The sequence below is a fragment of the Schistocerca nitens genome, chromosome 7 (assembly GCF_023898315.1).
Source record: "Schistocerca nitens isolate TAMUIC-IGC-003100 chromosome 7, iqSchNite1.1, whole genome shotgun sequence".
NCBI lineage: Eukaryota > Metazoa > Arthropoda > Insecta > Orthoptera > Acrididae > Schistocerca > Schistocerca nitens.
Window position 1 is genome coordinate 351,234,267 of NC_064620.1, and position 15,799 is coordinate 351,250,065.

Below are 15,799 nucleotides of genomic sequence, written 5' to 3' on the forward strand. Positions count from 1 at the left end.
ATTTTTAAATTGTAGGTATTATTTTATTCACCACCGGAAGCACTTCTAAATGTATGTTGGACATCGTTGTCCTGTCCTGTTACCGTTGTTATATTTCCTTCCCATCCTGTTCACGGATGCATGGTGCATCTCAATCAACACATCTACAGCTTTCACGGAAATTTTGTGTCTTATCTGCTGTAGTAAACAACTGTTCTCTGTGAAATATGGTGTAACCCACTCCAAAACAAGTGTTAAGTGAGACACGTTGATAAACCGAGTGAGCTATCCAAGTTCGAATCACGACCTATCCGCACAGCTTTACTTCCCTCCAAACTTCTCAGAAACTCTCCAGAACACTTTGATGGACTAGCGCCCATGCAAGGTAGGATACTGTGAACTGGCGCAGCCAAAGGTGCAAGTGGCTCTGAGCACTATGGGACTTAATTTCTGAGGTTATCAGTCCCCTAGAACTTAGAACTACTTAAACCTAACTAACGTAAGAACATCACACACATCCATGCCCGAGGCAGGATTCGAACCTGCGACCGTAGCGGTCGCGCGGTTCCAGACTGTAGCGCACAGAACCGCTCGGCCACTCCTGCCGGCGTGCACCCAAAGCCTAGGAGAATTTTTTTTTCCAGATCTTGCCAGACATACTATGAAAGGAGTGTTATGATTTTGTTACAAACCTGCAACTAAACACACTCCATATCCTAATCGAACCGAATACCTCAGCCAGATAACGATAAACTTCGCTATTTTTATCCATTCTATAAGATCTATATCTTCTATTTTTACCCTACTCCATAGCAAGTCTCTACGTCAATGTATGTATCCTGGCAATTCCAGTTTGTTCAATTTTACAGGATAAGTGAATGTGGTTTCCTAGTGGTGCAGATAATGTCCTCACATATGTAACTATATAGTGGGCGCCTAGGTATTGACAGACTATGGAATCAGAGAAATTCACGCAATTTCATATCTCTCTTTGATAATGGAGTTACTGGTTTACTGGTCACTGGAATTATAAGATTTTCATAGACAGTTGGAGTTACTTGGTTTTCATTGGGTGCTATCAATATACAAGTACGTAGAGCTGTAACTCCGAACTTATACCACAATAGATTTCGGAATCTGACATTAAGTGCAAACAGAACTAATTTACGTTCTGGCACTATACATTATAGCACTAGTGCTTTTTGTCTGTTAAGGAGACCTATGACGCACTACATTAGCCGGCACAAAGCAGCGGTAGCGAGTGCACTGAAATCTCAGTGGAAACCATTGCGGCGGAAATCTACCGACCGTTCATCAGCCTGAACGCTAGATGTGTGTCCTAGATACACTCGCGACCTAAATCCCCTCGTGGGCAGTCGTATCTATCACATGACAATGGCCGGCAGCTGGCCATGTTCCCGAGTTAATTAACGGCTTTGTCAGTTTGCACGCACCGGAACGATCTGACTCGCCATTCCACGCCTATGCATCCGTTGCGATCCATTTACCGTTCTGTCTCGATGACTTGTGTCGGAAGTTCATGGTCCCGTACCAGTTCACACACCATGTATTTCCACTGGAACTTTATTTATAAAATTTTTTCCCCGTCTGTTCACAACAGCGCGTAAGGTTTTAAAAACCAGAAGAGTTACACAATCGTAAACGTTCAACGTTAAAATTTAAAACAAAAGTCACTGGTGGAAATTGTCATTTTTATGGCGGTATGAAGCCAATGACCTAAATACTGTCAGCCGCTGGTGGCCGAGCGGTTCTAGGCGCTTCAGTCTCGAACCGCGCGACCGCTACGGTCACAGGTTCGAATCCTGCCTCGGGCAAGGATGTGTGTGATGTCCTGAGGTTAGTTAGGTTTAAGTAGTTCTAAGTTCTAGGGGACTGATGACCTCAGATATTAAGTCCCATAGTGCTCAGAGCCATTTGAACCAACCCAAATACTACATAGAAATGTCATATTATGAAAACTGAATTTTCAAGTATTTCGGAAAAATATTGGATTCCAATGAAAGAGAGCGACTTGAAATCCAAGTGAAGCGACACACCAATGCAGCAGTAATTGCTATAGTGTTGCGCGCGCGAGTAAGAAGTCCGCTGCGTGATTCGTTCTACGCAGAGAGTGGTGGAGAAGACTTTCCGGCGTCCCTGATTTGTGTTTGTCTCTCCCGTGCCGAAACCTCAAGGCGTTGCCTACCCTGGTAACTGGTTACGCTGGGACAATTGCCACACTGGTTCACTGATTCTCCTTCTGACTCTAGACACACAAACTTCTGTGGTCTGGAAACTATCGTTTGCTCTCGGTAACTTAATGCTTGTCGTGGTTTCCTTCCTTTGGCCAACTACAATTAATGTAGTAGTAGCTTAGTACTCTCACCATAGCGACTAACGTGAAAATCATAGATAAATATTCCACGAGCTCATTTTATAAACATTTATTTTCAGCTTTAGCCGTTGGAGCTTGAGTCCAATCCTTGTAAACAAAACGTACTTTCTGCTGCTCCCGAAACATATCTGCTTGTGAACGTTCAACACGGTTAGAGACCCTTTAGTGCAACGGAATATTCGGCCCTATCTCTGCATATTGCGCGGACCAAGGTCGCGACCTACTTCCCCTCCTCCTCCTCCTCCTCCTCCTCCTCTCTCTCTCCGCCCTGGGAGACAGCAACACGATCCGCTTCTGAGGTCACCCTTTTGGCTCGCTCAGCCGAGTAGCTAAGAAGTCAGACACGGCCTATTGCATCCTTTGTAACAGGCCGAGAATCGTGAGCGCTGGGTGCAAAGTGTGTTGAGATAAAGGTGTTTCCTCTGTGTGTTTTACAACATAAGAAGTGAAAGGACAATTTATTTCGATTCGTAATCGTAAGAAACATGACTCATTCTGCTGAGTTATGATGTAGTTTACGTACACGGCCAGGATAAAAATGCTAAATCGTTATCTACAAGGACATTTTATTGACAAGTAATTCTTCACTGAAGGTGTATATGATAAGAAATTCGGACCGAAGGAAACGTGCATGCCACAGTAAAGGGTGCCCAAATAGTCGCTTCAATACGTGATGTACCCTTCTTTGGCGGCGAGCATGGAGAAGGTTATAAAGGTGCTCAGTGGCATACTGTGATACACTGCCCCTAGCATGCACTTCAGCGACCATATGTGGACGTGCATTATCCTGCTGAAAAACCAGATCATGTTCCTGTAAAAGAAAGGGTAGCAGCACGGGGTTAATAGTCTGTGCAATGTACCAGCCAATAGGTTATTTTACACGGTGGAAACACCAAATGCTGTAGCTGATGACCCCCACACCATGAAACCAGAAGATTGGATCTCTGTGTTGTGGACCACTGTACTGTGGAATAGACAGTTAGCCAGTCCTTTCACGTGTACATCTGTCACCCGTATACGTGACAGAATCTATTCTCAGCACTAAAGACAACAGAGCATCATTCCACTTCACAGTAAAGCATGCCACACCAGACTAGCCATGCTTCGCGATGTCGCGGTGTCTAGCCTGGCCAGACTCACGTGATCTCAGACGGTTCCCAATGGTTCTTGGTGAGACAGCAGGTGCAAAAGTGCCCACGTTTCGCCTCAGGATTACGTCAGCCACTGCTGCTCGCACAATGCGCCGATCTTGATGGGCGTCTGTACTACATGGACATCCAGGTCTTCGGTTGCAGATGCGGTAATGAACAACGGCTGTGACACATCACCAATACCTTGTGCCCAACTTGAGCTACTTGCAGGGCCATTGTGGATCCTTTAAAATGGCTGAAGCCGTTTAACTGAAGTACGTACTCTTCGGTGGGGCATGGCTGCACCCCAGAATGAATATTTCAAACACTGTTCATCTCCAAACTCAGCACTGTTCCTGATTATGAGGTCAATAGAGAAGGACCACAACCAGACCTCCTGAGAGCCATCTGATAGGTGATGAGTGTGACAAATAGACCACTAAGACAACCAACCCTCAATATGCACTTATTATACAGGGTGGTCCCTTGATAGTGATATCTCACGAAATAAGCATCAAAGAAAAAACTACAAAGAATGAAACTCGTCTAGCTTGAAGGAGGAAACCAGATGGCGCTATGGTTGGCCCACTATATGGAGCTGCAATAGGTCAAACGGATATCAACTGCGTTTTTTTAAATAGGAACCCCCATTTTTATTATATATTCGTGTAGTAAGTAAAGAAATATGAATGCTTTAGTTGGACCACTTTTTTCGCTTTGTGATAGACGGCGCTGTAATAGTCACAAACATATGGCTCACAATTTTAGACGAACAGTTGGTAACAGGTAGGTTTTTAAATTAAAATACAGAACGTAGGTACGTTTGAAATTTTATCTCGGTTGTTCCAATGTGATACATGTGCCTTCGTGAACTTATCATTTCTGAGAACGCATGCTGTTACAGCGTCATTACCTGTAAATACCAGATTAATGCAATAAATGCTCAAAATGATGTCCGTCAACCTCATTGCGTTTGGCAATATGTGTGACGACATACCTCTCAACAGCGAGTAGTTCGCCTTCCGTAATGTTCGCGCATGCATTGAAAATGCACTGACGCATGTTGTCAGGCGTTGTTGGTGGATCACGATAGTAAATATCCTTCAACTTTCCCACAGAAGGAAATTCGGGGACGTCAGATCCTGTGAACGTGCGGGCCATGGTATCGTGCTTCGTCGAACAATCCACCTGTCATGAAATATGCTATTCAATACCACTTCAACCGCACGCGAACTGTGTGCCGGACATCCGTCATGTTGGAAGTACAACACCAGTCTGTCATGCAGTGAAACATCTTGTAGTAACATCGGTAGAACATTACGTAGGAAATCAGCATACATTGCACCATTTAGAATGCCAATTATCCTTCCTCCCATAATGCCGCACCATACATTAAACAGCCAAGATCGCTGATGTTGCACTTGTCGCAGCCATCGTGGATTTTCAGTTACCCAATAAAGCATATTATGCTGGTTTACGTTACCGCTGTTGGTGAATGACGCTTTGTCGCTAAATAGAACGCGTGCGAAAAATCTATCATCGTCCCGTAATTTCTCTTGTGCCCAGTGGCAGAACTGTACACGACGTTCAAAGTCGTCGCCATGCAATTGCTGGTGGATAGAAATATGGGACGGGTGCAATCGATGTTGATTAAGCATTCTCAACAGCGAAGTTTTTGAGATTCCCTATTCTCGCGAAATTTGACTGCTACTGATGTACGGATTAGCCGCGACATCAGCCAAAACACATACTTGGAAATCATCATTTGTTGCAGCTCGTGGTTGACATTTCACCCATGGCTGAACGAACGCTTCCCGTTTCCTTAAATAACGTAACTATCCGGCGAATGGTCTGATACTTAGATGATGATGTCCAGGATACCGAGCAGCATACATAGCACACTCCCGTTGGGCATTTTGATCACAATAGCCACACATCAACACGATATCGACGTTTTCCGCAATTGGTAAACGGTCCATTTTAACACGGGTAATGTGTCACGAAGCAGATACTGTCCGCACTGGCAGAATGTTGCGTCATACCACGTTCTTATACGTTTGCGACTATTACAACTCCATCTATCACAAAGCGAAAAAAGTGGTCCAACTAAAACACTCATATGTCTTTACGTACTACACGAATATGTAATGAAAACGGGGGTTCCTATTAAAAAAAAAAAAAACGCAGTTGATATCCGTTGGCCTACGGCAGCGCCATTTAGCGGGCCAACCATAGCGACATCTGGTTTCCCCCTTCAAGTTAAACAAGTTTCGTTATTTGTAGTTTTTTCGTTTTATGCTTATTTCTTGACATATTTGGCCTGGTCATTATCAATGGATCACCCTGTATACACTGGTGCTACTGAACACCGTACTTGAGGGTATTCCAGTGTTTTTTTCCGCAGTGTAGTTATCTTCCAGAAAGCTACAGCAACAAGCTATAATAAGATTACTTATTCTGTATTTTAGCCCGTGTTTTTAAACCAGCTCCTTGCAAATCAGTTGATATCATGTCTCTACTTATTTTATTTAGGAAGCCAGAAATGTTCAAAGCTGTAGATATGCATGCAACCTGCTGTATTTTATTGGCTGTAACTGATGGATGTTATGTTGATGGAATGTTCATTTGAGTGAGGTATTCGAACGAGTGCCCCTTTTTCTGAACACACAAGTGAAAGTGCTTTCTATACAACACGTGGACGAAATGTAAAGTTGATGGTCTCATGCAGCGATCAGCTTATACAGGACAATTCATCTGATCCTACCAATGGGTTGTATCCAGCTTGCACTGGCTTCAGACATTACGTACATGATTTTCATACTCCCTCTCCGCTACGCCCAGTGTGTTACTCCTACAGAAAAAATATGATCTTTTTGCCGGAAATTTCATGTCTTTCAATATTATACTGGGATATGTTTCCACTACAGGCCGTAGTTTACGAAATATTCAAGAAAAACGTACGAAAGTTACCTTCAAACACGTTTTTCTTGAATAACCCGGAAACCGTGCCCGCCAAGGAGAATGTATCCCTGTACAAAATTTACCTACAGTAATTTGTTGAAAATACGTCCTGTTCATTTTTCGTTTCAATAATAGTTTACACATAGCAAGCGAGAGGATATCAAAATCAAAAGCATGGCTTTTAAAGGTGTTGCGGGTTGAAGAAAAGTCATCGTTAGGGGCAACTGAATCGGCCTACATACACTCCTGGAAATTGAAATAAGAACACCGTGAATTCATTGTCCCAGGAAAGGGGAACTTTATTGACACATTCCTGGGGTCAGATACATCACATGATCACACTGACAGAACCACAGGCACATAGACACAGGCAACAGAGCATGCACAATGTCGGCACTAGTACAGTGTATATCCACCTTTCGCAGCAATGCAGGCTGCTATTCTCCCATGGAGACGATCGTAGAGATGCTGGATGTAGTCCTGTGGAACGGCTTGCCATGCCATTTCCACCTGGCGCCTCAGTTGGACCAGCGTTCGTGCTGGACGTGCAGACCGCGTGAGACGACGCTTCATCCAGTCCCAAACATGCTCAATGGGGGACAGATCCGGAGATCTTGCTGGCCAGGGTAATTGACTTACACCTTCTAGAGCACGTTGGGTGGCACGGGATACATGCGGACGTGCATTGTCCTGTTGGAACAGCAAGTTCCCTTGCCGGTCTAGGAATGGTAGAACGATGGGTTCGATGACGGTTTGGATGTACCGTGCACTATTCAGTGTCCCCTCGACGATCACCAGTGGTGTACGGCCAGTGTAGGAGATCGCTCCCCACACCATGATGCCGGGTGTTGGCCCTGTGTGCCTCGGTCGTATGCAGTCCTGATTGTGGCGCTCACCTGCACGGCGCCAAACACGCATACGACCATCATTGGCACCAAGGCAGAAGCGACTCTCATCGCTGAAGACGACACGTCTCCATTCGTCCCTCCATTCACGCCTGTCGCGACACCACTGGAGGCGGGCTGCACGATGTTGGGGCGTGAGCGGAAGACGGCCTAACGGTGTGCGGGACCGTAGCCCAGCTTCATGGAGACGGTTGCGAATGGTCCTCGCCGATACCCCAGGAGCAACAGTGTCCCTAATTTGCTGGGAAGTGGCGGTGCGGTCCCCTACGGCACTGCGTAGGATCCTACGGTCTTGGCGTGCATCCGTGCGTCGCTGCGGTCCGGTCCCAGGTCGACGGGCACGTGCACCTTCCGCCGACCACTGGCGACAACATCGATGTACTGTGGAGACCTCACGCCCCGCGTGTTGAGCAATTCGGCGGTACGTCCACCCGGCCTCCCGCATGCCCACTATACGCCCTCGCTCAAAGTCCGTCAACTGCACATACGGTTCACTTCCACGCTGTCGCGGCATGCTACCAGTGTTAAAGACTGCGATGGAGCTCCGTATGCCACGCCAAACTGGCTGACACTGACGGCGGTGGTGCACAAATGCTGCGCAGCTAGCGCCATTCGACGGCCAACACCGCGGTTCCTGGTGTGTCCGCTGTGCCGTGCGTGTGATCATTGCTTGTACAGCCCTCTCGCAGTGTCCGGAGCAAGTATGGTGGGTCTGACACACCGGTGTCAATGTGTTCTTTTTTCCATTTCCAGGAGTGTATTTTCCATTCCTGCTGGTCTTCGCCTATAACCGCAGCATCTTCTCAAACTACTCGTTTCTCAATTTGATTACTCAGAACGTAGTGGCTAATGCAGCCCTTCGAACTGGACGGCAAAAAAGATTCACTTCAATCTCAATGTGTTTGCATTCGCCACGCATCAGCAACGTGTCAACGTACTCGTTTGATGTGTAAGACATGTTCACTCCACATCAATAGAACTGACATGTACATAGTTTAAATACATCATCTACATTATATGAAAGTATTTGATATTTGATTTAATAATTATATCTCGTTGTTTTAACTTCAAAAAAATGAACTATGTTCATACTTCAGGAAAAACAATTACGATTCTTATGTTTACCAATCTAAATAAATATAGGGTTCAGTTATTGTTTTCTAAATTGCAAAGAAAGACACTTTGCCTGTAACACGTGCTATTTAACAGTTAATTTGAGAAGAAAGACTTCAGTAACGCTACTCTGTTCAAAGACCAAATAATTCAATGGCAACACAAACAGCGCTTATATTAAATATAGTCGAGGTACCAATGTGCTACTTTTTTAACTAGTTTCATTTCTTGTTAGTCCCACAGAAAATACATGCATGAAATGCCAGGCATTACTTTTAAGTATCGGGAATCTACATATTTACGTTCATAATATTGTGTAATTAGATTAATGACGAACACTAACTTCACTTAACGAAGGTTTATTCAGCACTTGCACATACAAGAGCGCGGAGCGAACTGCCTCTAGCCAGAACATATACAGTATATATACAGCTACAGAACATTCCAGTGCAATGATTCTTGACATGTGTGGATACTTCTAGAATGTACTCGAACCGAATATAGAAATTAAAACTGTACAGTCCAGGTGAGTATTGAACGCACGACCCTCCATGCAACAGTTTAGTATCATAACCACTACACCACGGTGTTACTCTTATTTTGCGACAATATTACACATGTTAAACTAATTTGGCTTCCCCAGTTGGCTTTGAGGTCTAACGCACGGTTTTCCGGGTGGGAAGGAGCGCCTGGTCCCCGGCACGAATCCGCCTGGCTGATGTGTGTCGAGGTCCGGTGAATCGGCCAGTCTGTGGATGGTTTTTAGGCGGTTTTCCATCTGCCTCGGCGAATGCGGGCTGGTTCCCCTTATTCCGCCTCAGTTACACTATGTCGGCGATTGCTGCGCAAACAAGTTCTCCACGTACTCGTACACCACCATTACTCTCCCACGCAAACATAGGGGTTACACCCGTCTGGTGTGAGACGTTACCTGGGGGGTCCACCGGGGGCCAAACCCTGGGTTCGGTGTGGGGTGGCGGAGGGGTGCAGTGGACAGTGGTAGTCGTCGTGGGGTTGTGGACCACTGTGGCTGCGGCGGGGACGGAGCCTCTTCGTCATTTCTAGGCCCCCCCGGTTAACAAACAATACAATACAGTACAAGCTGGCTTCCTTTCCCTAACTCACTTCATGATCACATGATCATATCTGGGCAAGTATTTTAAGCACTGCTCTATTGTTTATGTATTGCGTCCGTCACTACTACAAATATGCAGGAAATTACATAAAGGAAAAACCTCAAAAGATTTTTGAGCGTCCTACTACTGCATAGACACAATAAAAAGAATCTGTTGAACTATAAAGTCATCGAGTTCCCTAGGAAAGCAGTGGAGTGTCTAAAATCACTTGCCACTTGTAAAGTTCGTCTTATGAAATAAAAATAGAGACATCAATGTGCACAAAACTGGAGGGATATCACAAATTCCTATTGTCATAGAAAACTGCCTTTGAATAACATTCTTTGGAGACCACCACAAGCATCCTGTTGTCATCTAAATAGAGCACCGACGATCGAGAAAATAGAGTTATTTTCAGGGCTTGCAATATTATAAATTAAATTAAGACTACCCGAAAATAAAGTGTACTCTCTTTGAAACTGAATATACCCGTAATTAAAGCAGATATATATCAACGTGTAACAAAATGACCACCCTCCAACGCAGTGCATCGTCGGCGACTTTGAAAAGAGCGACGGACCAACTGCAGTGATTCGAACGAAATAGCATTTCAGGCTTCCTCAGTTTACTCTCTTAAATCATCCAGTTTTTGTGGTTTTGCACCATAAACTGCCTTTTTACCACTGCTCTAAAGATAGAAGTCTAAAGCGGTTAAAAGCGGTGATCGAGCTGGATTACACCACTTCCTCTTCGTCGAATGCATCTAAAAGTGAATGTGTGGTCGAAACATTCCGTCACATCAAGTTAACACTACAGTGGTGCCCCATAATGTTCATATAAACTTCATTGTCAAAAGTATCGTCAAAATCTGAAGTTATCATGTGCAACACTTCTAGGTAAGAGTCACCCATGACAATCCCTTCACAGAAGGACAGCCCGATTTACCCTCTAGGCTATAAACTACACGAGAACGCTGTCCCTGGTAGAGCTGTTTATTTATAGATTTATTTTACGTGCCAAGGGCAAGAAACTACTAAAACTGTGGTAGGTCATTAATAAGACACAGACATTAGTACATACGAAATGTCAATAAAAACTGAACACTGCCCGAACAGGCCGTGAAGGCCCAACGGTACAGACCGACCGCCGTGTCATTCTCAGCCCACAGGGCTCACTGGATGCGGATACCTAGGGGCAGACGTGCAGATTAGCAGATGTGTTGGTCTTGCAGATGACCAAGCTGCCACTTTCCTGAGGTTGACTTCATATCCTGACACCTCAAAAATGGTTCAAATGGCTCTAAGCATTATGGGACTTGACATCTGAAGTCATCAGTCCCCTAGACTTGGTTCTAACTAACCTAAGGATATCAAACACATCCATGCCCGAGGCAGGATTCGAACCTGTGACCGTAGCAGCAGCGTAGTTCCGGACCGTAGCGCCTAGAACCGCTCGGTCACAGCAGCCGGCCGTGACACCTCAGACTGTTCACACTCTTCCATGTATCGTAAGGCAAATGTGGGCTCTCGGTTAATTCCTTTCTGATGTTGGTTGTGTGTGCTTCAGGCAAACAATCTCGCCGTACTTCCGCTCGGTGGGTTCCAGGAGATGAATGGATTGCTGTAGTGACCTCTATCTGATTCTGTTTCGATTGGCGACTCCATGGAGTGTTATGTGCACCACGACTAGATAATGGATATACTTGGAAGGAGAAACAGCACTGGTCGTATATTTTTTTGTTTTGTTTTTTGTTTTATTGTCCGCAAAATCGATTTTCGGTCAGTAAGGGTCCGAAAATCAAATTTGCGGATAATAAAACAAAAGAATACGACCAATGCTGTTTTTCCTTCCAAATGATAGGGACATCTGTCGTCAGTTTCCTGTTTACTTTTCTCCACTTCTAAAGCTGCTTTCATGCGATTACTTAATGGTGCTATACGCGTAATTTGGTACAGTTTTCTAACAGGAGTTGGTCGCAGGCAGCCTGTCACAATGCTTCCAGACCCTTTAAGGGCTGTATCAATCTGTATGGAATGTACAGAATTTGGCCTGACTGATGGAGAATATTCCGCTACGCAGAAACAACAAAACGATAGCTGTGTGCGAAGTACCTTTCGTCACACTCGTAAGGGGAGCTGTGACAATCTGAAGACGAGTGTGTTCGGTATGATGCGTGAGCCGCCTTTTCTCATTCTCACATTTTTGCTTCGTTAAAAGAAGAACATCCTTATTGATCGCGTATGCAATATTAATACTCCCTGTATAGTCGAATAATTCATCAAATATACTATAGCAAAATTTTCTGTTTAACATATACAGAATTAAAAGCCATAACAGTGAAAAAATTACTGGCAATTCTGGTAGATACAACGTAACTTATCTCACCTGTAAATGTAATAAACGATATTTAACACTAAATGCCGCAGGAAAACGATATCGTGATTGCTAGATGCACGACAAACTGCAAAATAAACTGGGAAGCAAGTGTCACACCTCCAAATGAACTACGCCAAAGCTCTTCGAGGGTCATTTCGCGCCCTCTAGTAATTAACCTCCTCGCTGCGTAGCGCGGCATCCCCATCGGACGCGAAAGGTACTTCCGGCACAGTAGCAAATTACATTTGTTTAATCAACGCCTGACTCAACACAGATTAAAGTGTTCCCATTTCACATCGAAAATGAGCAAGTCTACGTCTTACAAAGAACCCACAGTTCCACTTCGTCAGGCGAGTTAATCAAAGCTGAAGCGAGGCAGAGAGAGAAAATATTACTCTGATATTACTCTGATGAGCGCAAATGGAAGAACGCACTAAGAGCAAACGCAGAACAGTTGAGAGCAGCAATTTTTTTTTCATCTGCACCGCCTGGTAACAGCCACAGACCAGACACGTCCTACTACTTGTCCGACTTCCTCTCCATTCCTAATACGTCTGTGAGGATCGTGGCGTATGGAGACGCTAGGCGAGAATGTGGTTACATTGTTTCAGAGACTGCCGTATGATCTACTTTATAAAACCATCAGATCTGCTCCGAAGAGCGCGATAATTACTACAGACGCTATAAATCGTGGGATATTGCCTTTTTTTGATCCAGCCTAAAATTTCACAAGCGGTAATATCTGCCATTTAAATTAAAAACGGCATATCTATATTGTGTGGCTTGGCTGTACCACAAATCCAGAACTCTTACCTCCATTAAGTATGGGAACACGTATCTGGGGGAACGCGACGCCGGGGGAACGCGACGCCGGGGGAACGCGACGCCGGGGGAACGCGACGCCGGGGGAACGCGACTCCGGGGGAACGCGACTCCGGGGGAACGCGACTCCGGGGGAACGCGACTCCGGGGGAACGCGACTCCGGGGGAACGCGACTCCGGGGGAACGCGACTCCGGGGGAACGCGACTCCGGGGGAACGCGACTCCGGGGGAACGCGACTCCGGGGGAACGCGACTCCGAGGGAACGCGACTCCGAGGGAACGCGACTCCCAAGGAACGCGACTCCCAAGGAACGCGACTCCCAAGGAACGCGACTCCCAAGGAACGCGACTCCCAAGGAACGCGACTCCCAAGGAACGCGACTCCCAAGGAACGCGACTCCCAAGGAACGCGACTCCCAAGGAACGCGACTCCCAAGGAACGCGACTCCCAAGGAACGCGACTCCCAAGGAACGCGACTCCCAAGGAACGCGACTCCCAAGGAACGCGACTCCCAAGGAACGCGACTCCCAAGGAACGCGACTCCCAAGGAACGCGACTCCCAAGGAACGCGACTCCCAAGGAACGCGACTCCCAAGGAACGCGACTGTGCTCTGATACTGCGTAACACACAGTCCACCAACCATGTATTATCAGACATCAACAGTCTCCGCTCTATGTCCAACAACCTGCCACCCAATGTCGACAATATGCAGATGAATTTCACGATTGCACAATAAAACTTTTTTATTTCTTTACCATAAGATTCTTGAGAAGAAAAAGCAAGCCAAGAAGTGTACTGATTATAGTACAATGAGTCAGATATTGCATGTGGCAAAGATAATTGCAGGAATACTAAATAGACGCTTGGAAAACAAAATTGAAGAAGTGATGGTAGAAGACCAGTTTGGCTTCAGGAAAGGAAACGGGACCAGAGACGCCATTGGCATGATGAGGATACAGTCAGAGAGAGTTTTGGCCGTTAAGGAAGAAGTTTGCGCTTGTTTTATCGACTGTCAGAAGGCCTTCGACAGAGTCAATTGGAATATATTGGTGAACATCCTTAAGGAAATAGGTATCAACTGGAGAGATCGGAGACTTATAAGGAATTTGTACGTTGGACAAAGGGTGAAGGTACGACTGAACTATAGAGAAACGAACAGTGTGGAAATAGGGAAGGAAGTGAGACAAGGGTTTTGCCTGTCGCCAAGTCTCTTCAACCTGTATGGAGAAATGCTGGCGAGAGAAGCGCTGAAAGGATGCGGAAACTTCAAAGCAGAAGGACGTCTTATCAACACCATTAAGTATGCGGACGACCTGGTAGTGCTCGGCAAAAATCGGAGACAGCTGCAACACATGATGAACAATTTGGTGTAAATGGGAAGAAAATACGGCATCGAAATCAACATCGAAAAATCAAAAGTGATGCGCATATCAGAACGTGAGAAACACTTGAAGATAACTGTTGACAATCGGGAACCGGAAAATGTGGATCAGTTCAAGTACCTGGGAAGTTTTATCACAAAGGATGCCACTGCACCAACGAAATACGAGCAAGAATCGCCGTGTCCAAAGCTGCTTTCAACAAGAAGAGGACTCTGCTGACCAGCAAGTTCAGTTTGGCATTGAGGAAGAAACTGATAAAGTGGTACATTTGGAGCATTGCACTGTATGGAGCAGATACATGGACCATGAGAAAGAAGGAGAAAAAATACTTAGAGAGCTTTGAAATGTGGTGCTGGAGGAGAATGGAAAAGATCAAGTGGACAGATCACATAAAAAATAACTATGTACTGCGAAGAGTAGGAGAGAAGTATTCTGCGTACAATTCTTCAGAGAAGGGCCAACTGGATTGGACATGTACTTAGACACTAGGGACTCATACATGATAACATTTAAGGGAAACTCAAGGGAAACGCAGGACGAGGAAGAAGAAGAATTCAACATCTGGATAACATGAAAAATGGAAGGAGATACAACAGACAGAAGGAAGAAGCTGAAAACAGGCAACAGTGGAATCAGAAATTCTTCGTACGAAGATATGGACCTGCCACTCGGCAGAATACTACAGACTTTCCAATCCTTTTTCCACTTGACTCTACACCTAGAGACGTTTGCAGACATGCAGATGGTGCAAAATGTTCTTAGCAAATTAACTCATGGAGAATAAAATGGTGTAGGGGAACTGGTATTGCTTCACTTCTGAAAGGAAACACATACAAGAATAAAAAACAGGAAAAGACTTTGGAGCCTACAAAATTTGTGCTGTGATTGTTATGTCATTGCTGCCCGCGGTGGTCTAGCGGTTCAGGCGCTCAGTCCGGAACCGCGCGACTGCTACGGTCGCAGGTTCGAATCCTGCCTCGAGCATGGATGTGTGTGATGTCCTTAGGTTAGTTAGGTTTAAGTAGTTCTATGTTCTAGGGGACTGATGACCACAGATGTTAAGTCCCATAGTGCTCAGAGCCATTTGAACCATTTTTTTGTTATGTCAATGAAACTAAGGAGCAGTCGGTAAAATCTGTTGTGTGTTATGTTGGAACTTCAATTAAGACCTAAAACCCTTTTCATTTCGTGAATGGTTACACATATGGAAACGCTGTTGGGCTAATGTTAAAGCTTCGGGTGGCACGTACGTTTTCGTTTGGTTAAGTTTTTTACCGCTGGTATCAACTTAGATACTGAAGCACGTACTTTACTTTTTTCTACTGGAACGATATACTTCTTATAACTGCATTCGATATCGTTTGTTAATGTTGACGTTGAAACCTGTCATAAAAAATTTGAGAAATGACCTAGAATTTGAGAAATGACCTAGAATTTGAGAAACGACCTAGAATTTGAGAAATGACCTAGAATTTGAGACCACGGCGACCAGCATCGGCATTAGTGGCGCTAACAGCGCCAGGCAGGTCTCTCGTGTCAGAATGTCAATACATTTGCCTGTGTACTGTTCTGCACTGCAGATCACTCATTTCTGCTTGAAAATATCTTGTGTGCAGAC

The 15,799-nt window shown here is 45.2% G+C and overlaps 1 protein-coding gene across 1 annotated transcript; it reads left to right on the plus strand.

Annotated features, from left to right (window-relative positions):
* Positions 1-12,798: 12,798 nt before the first annotated feature.
* LOC126195614 (eukaryotic translation initiation factor 3 subunit A-like) lies at positions 12,799-13,413 on the plus strand. The gene has a single exon (XM_049934240.1). The coding sequence runs from the start codon at positions 12,799-12,801 to the stop codon at positions 13,411-13,413; it is 615 nt and encodes a 204-aa protein (XP_049790197.1).
* The last annotated feature ends 2,386 nt before the right edge of the window (positions 13,414-15,799 follow it).

Excerpts from the sequence above, each read along its gene's own strand:
- LOC126195614 (XM_049934240.1), top strand. The coding sequence starts at position 12,799 with ATGGGAACACGTATCTGGGGGAACGCGACGCCGGGGGAACGCGACGCC.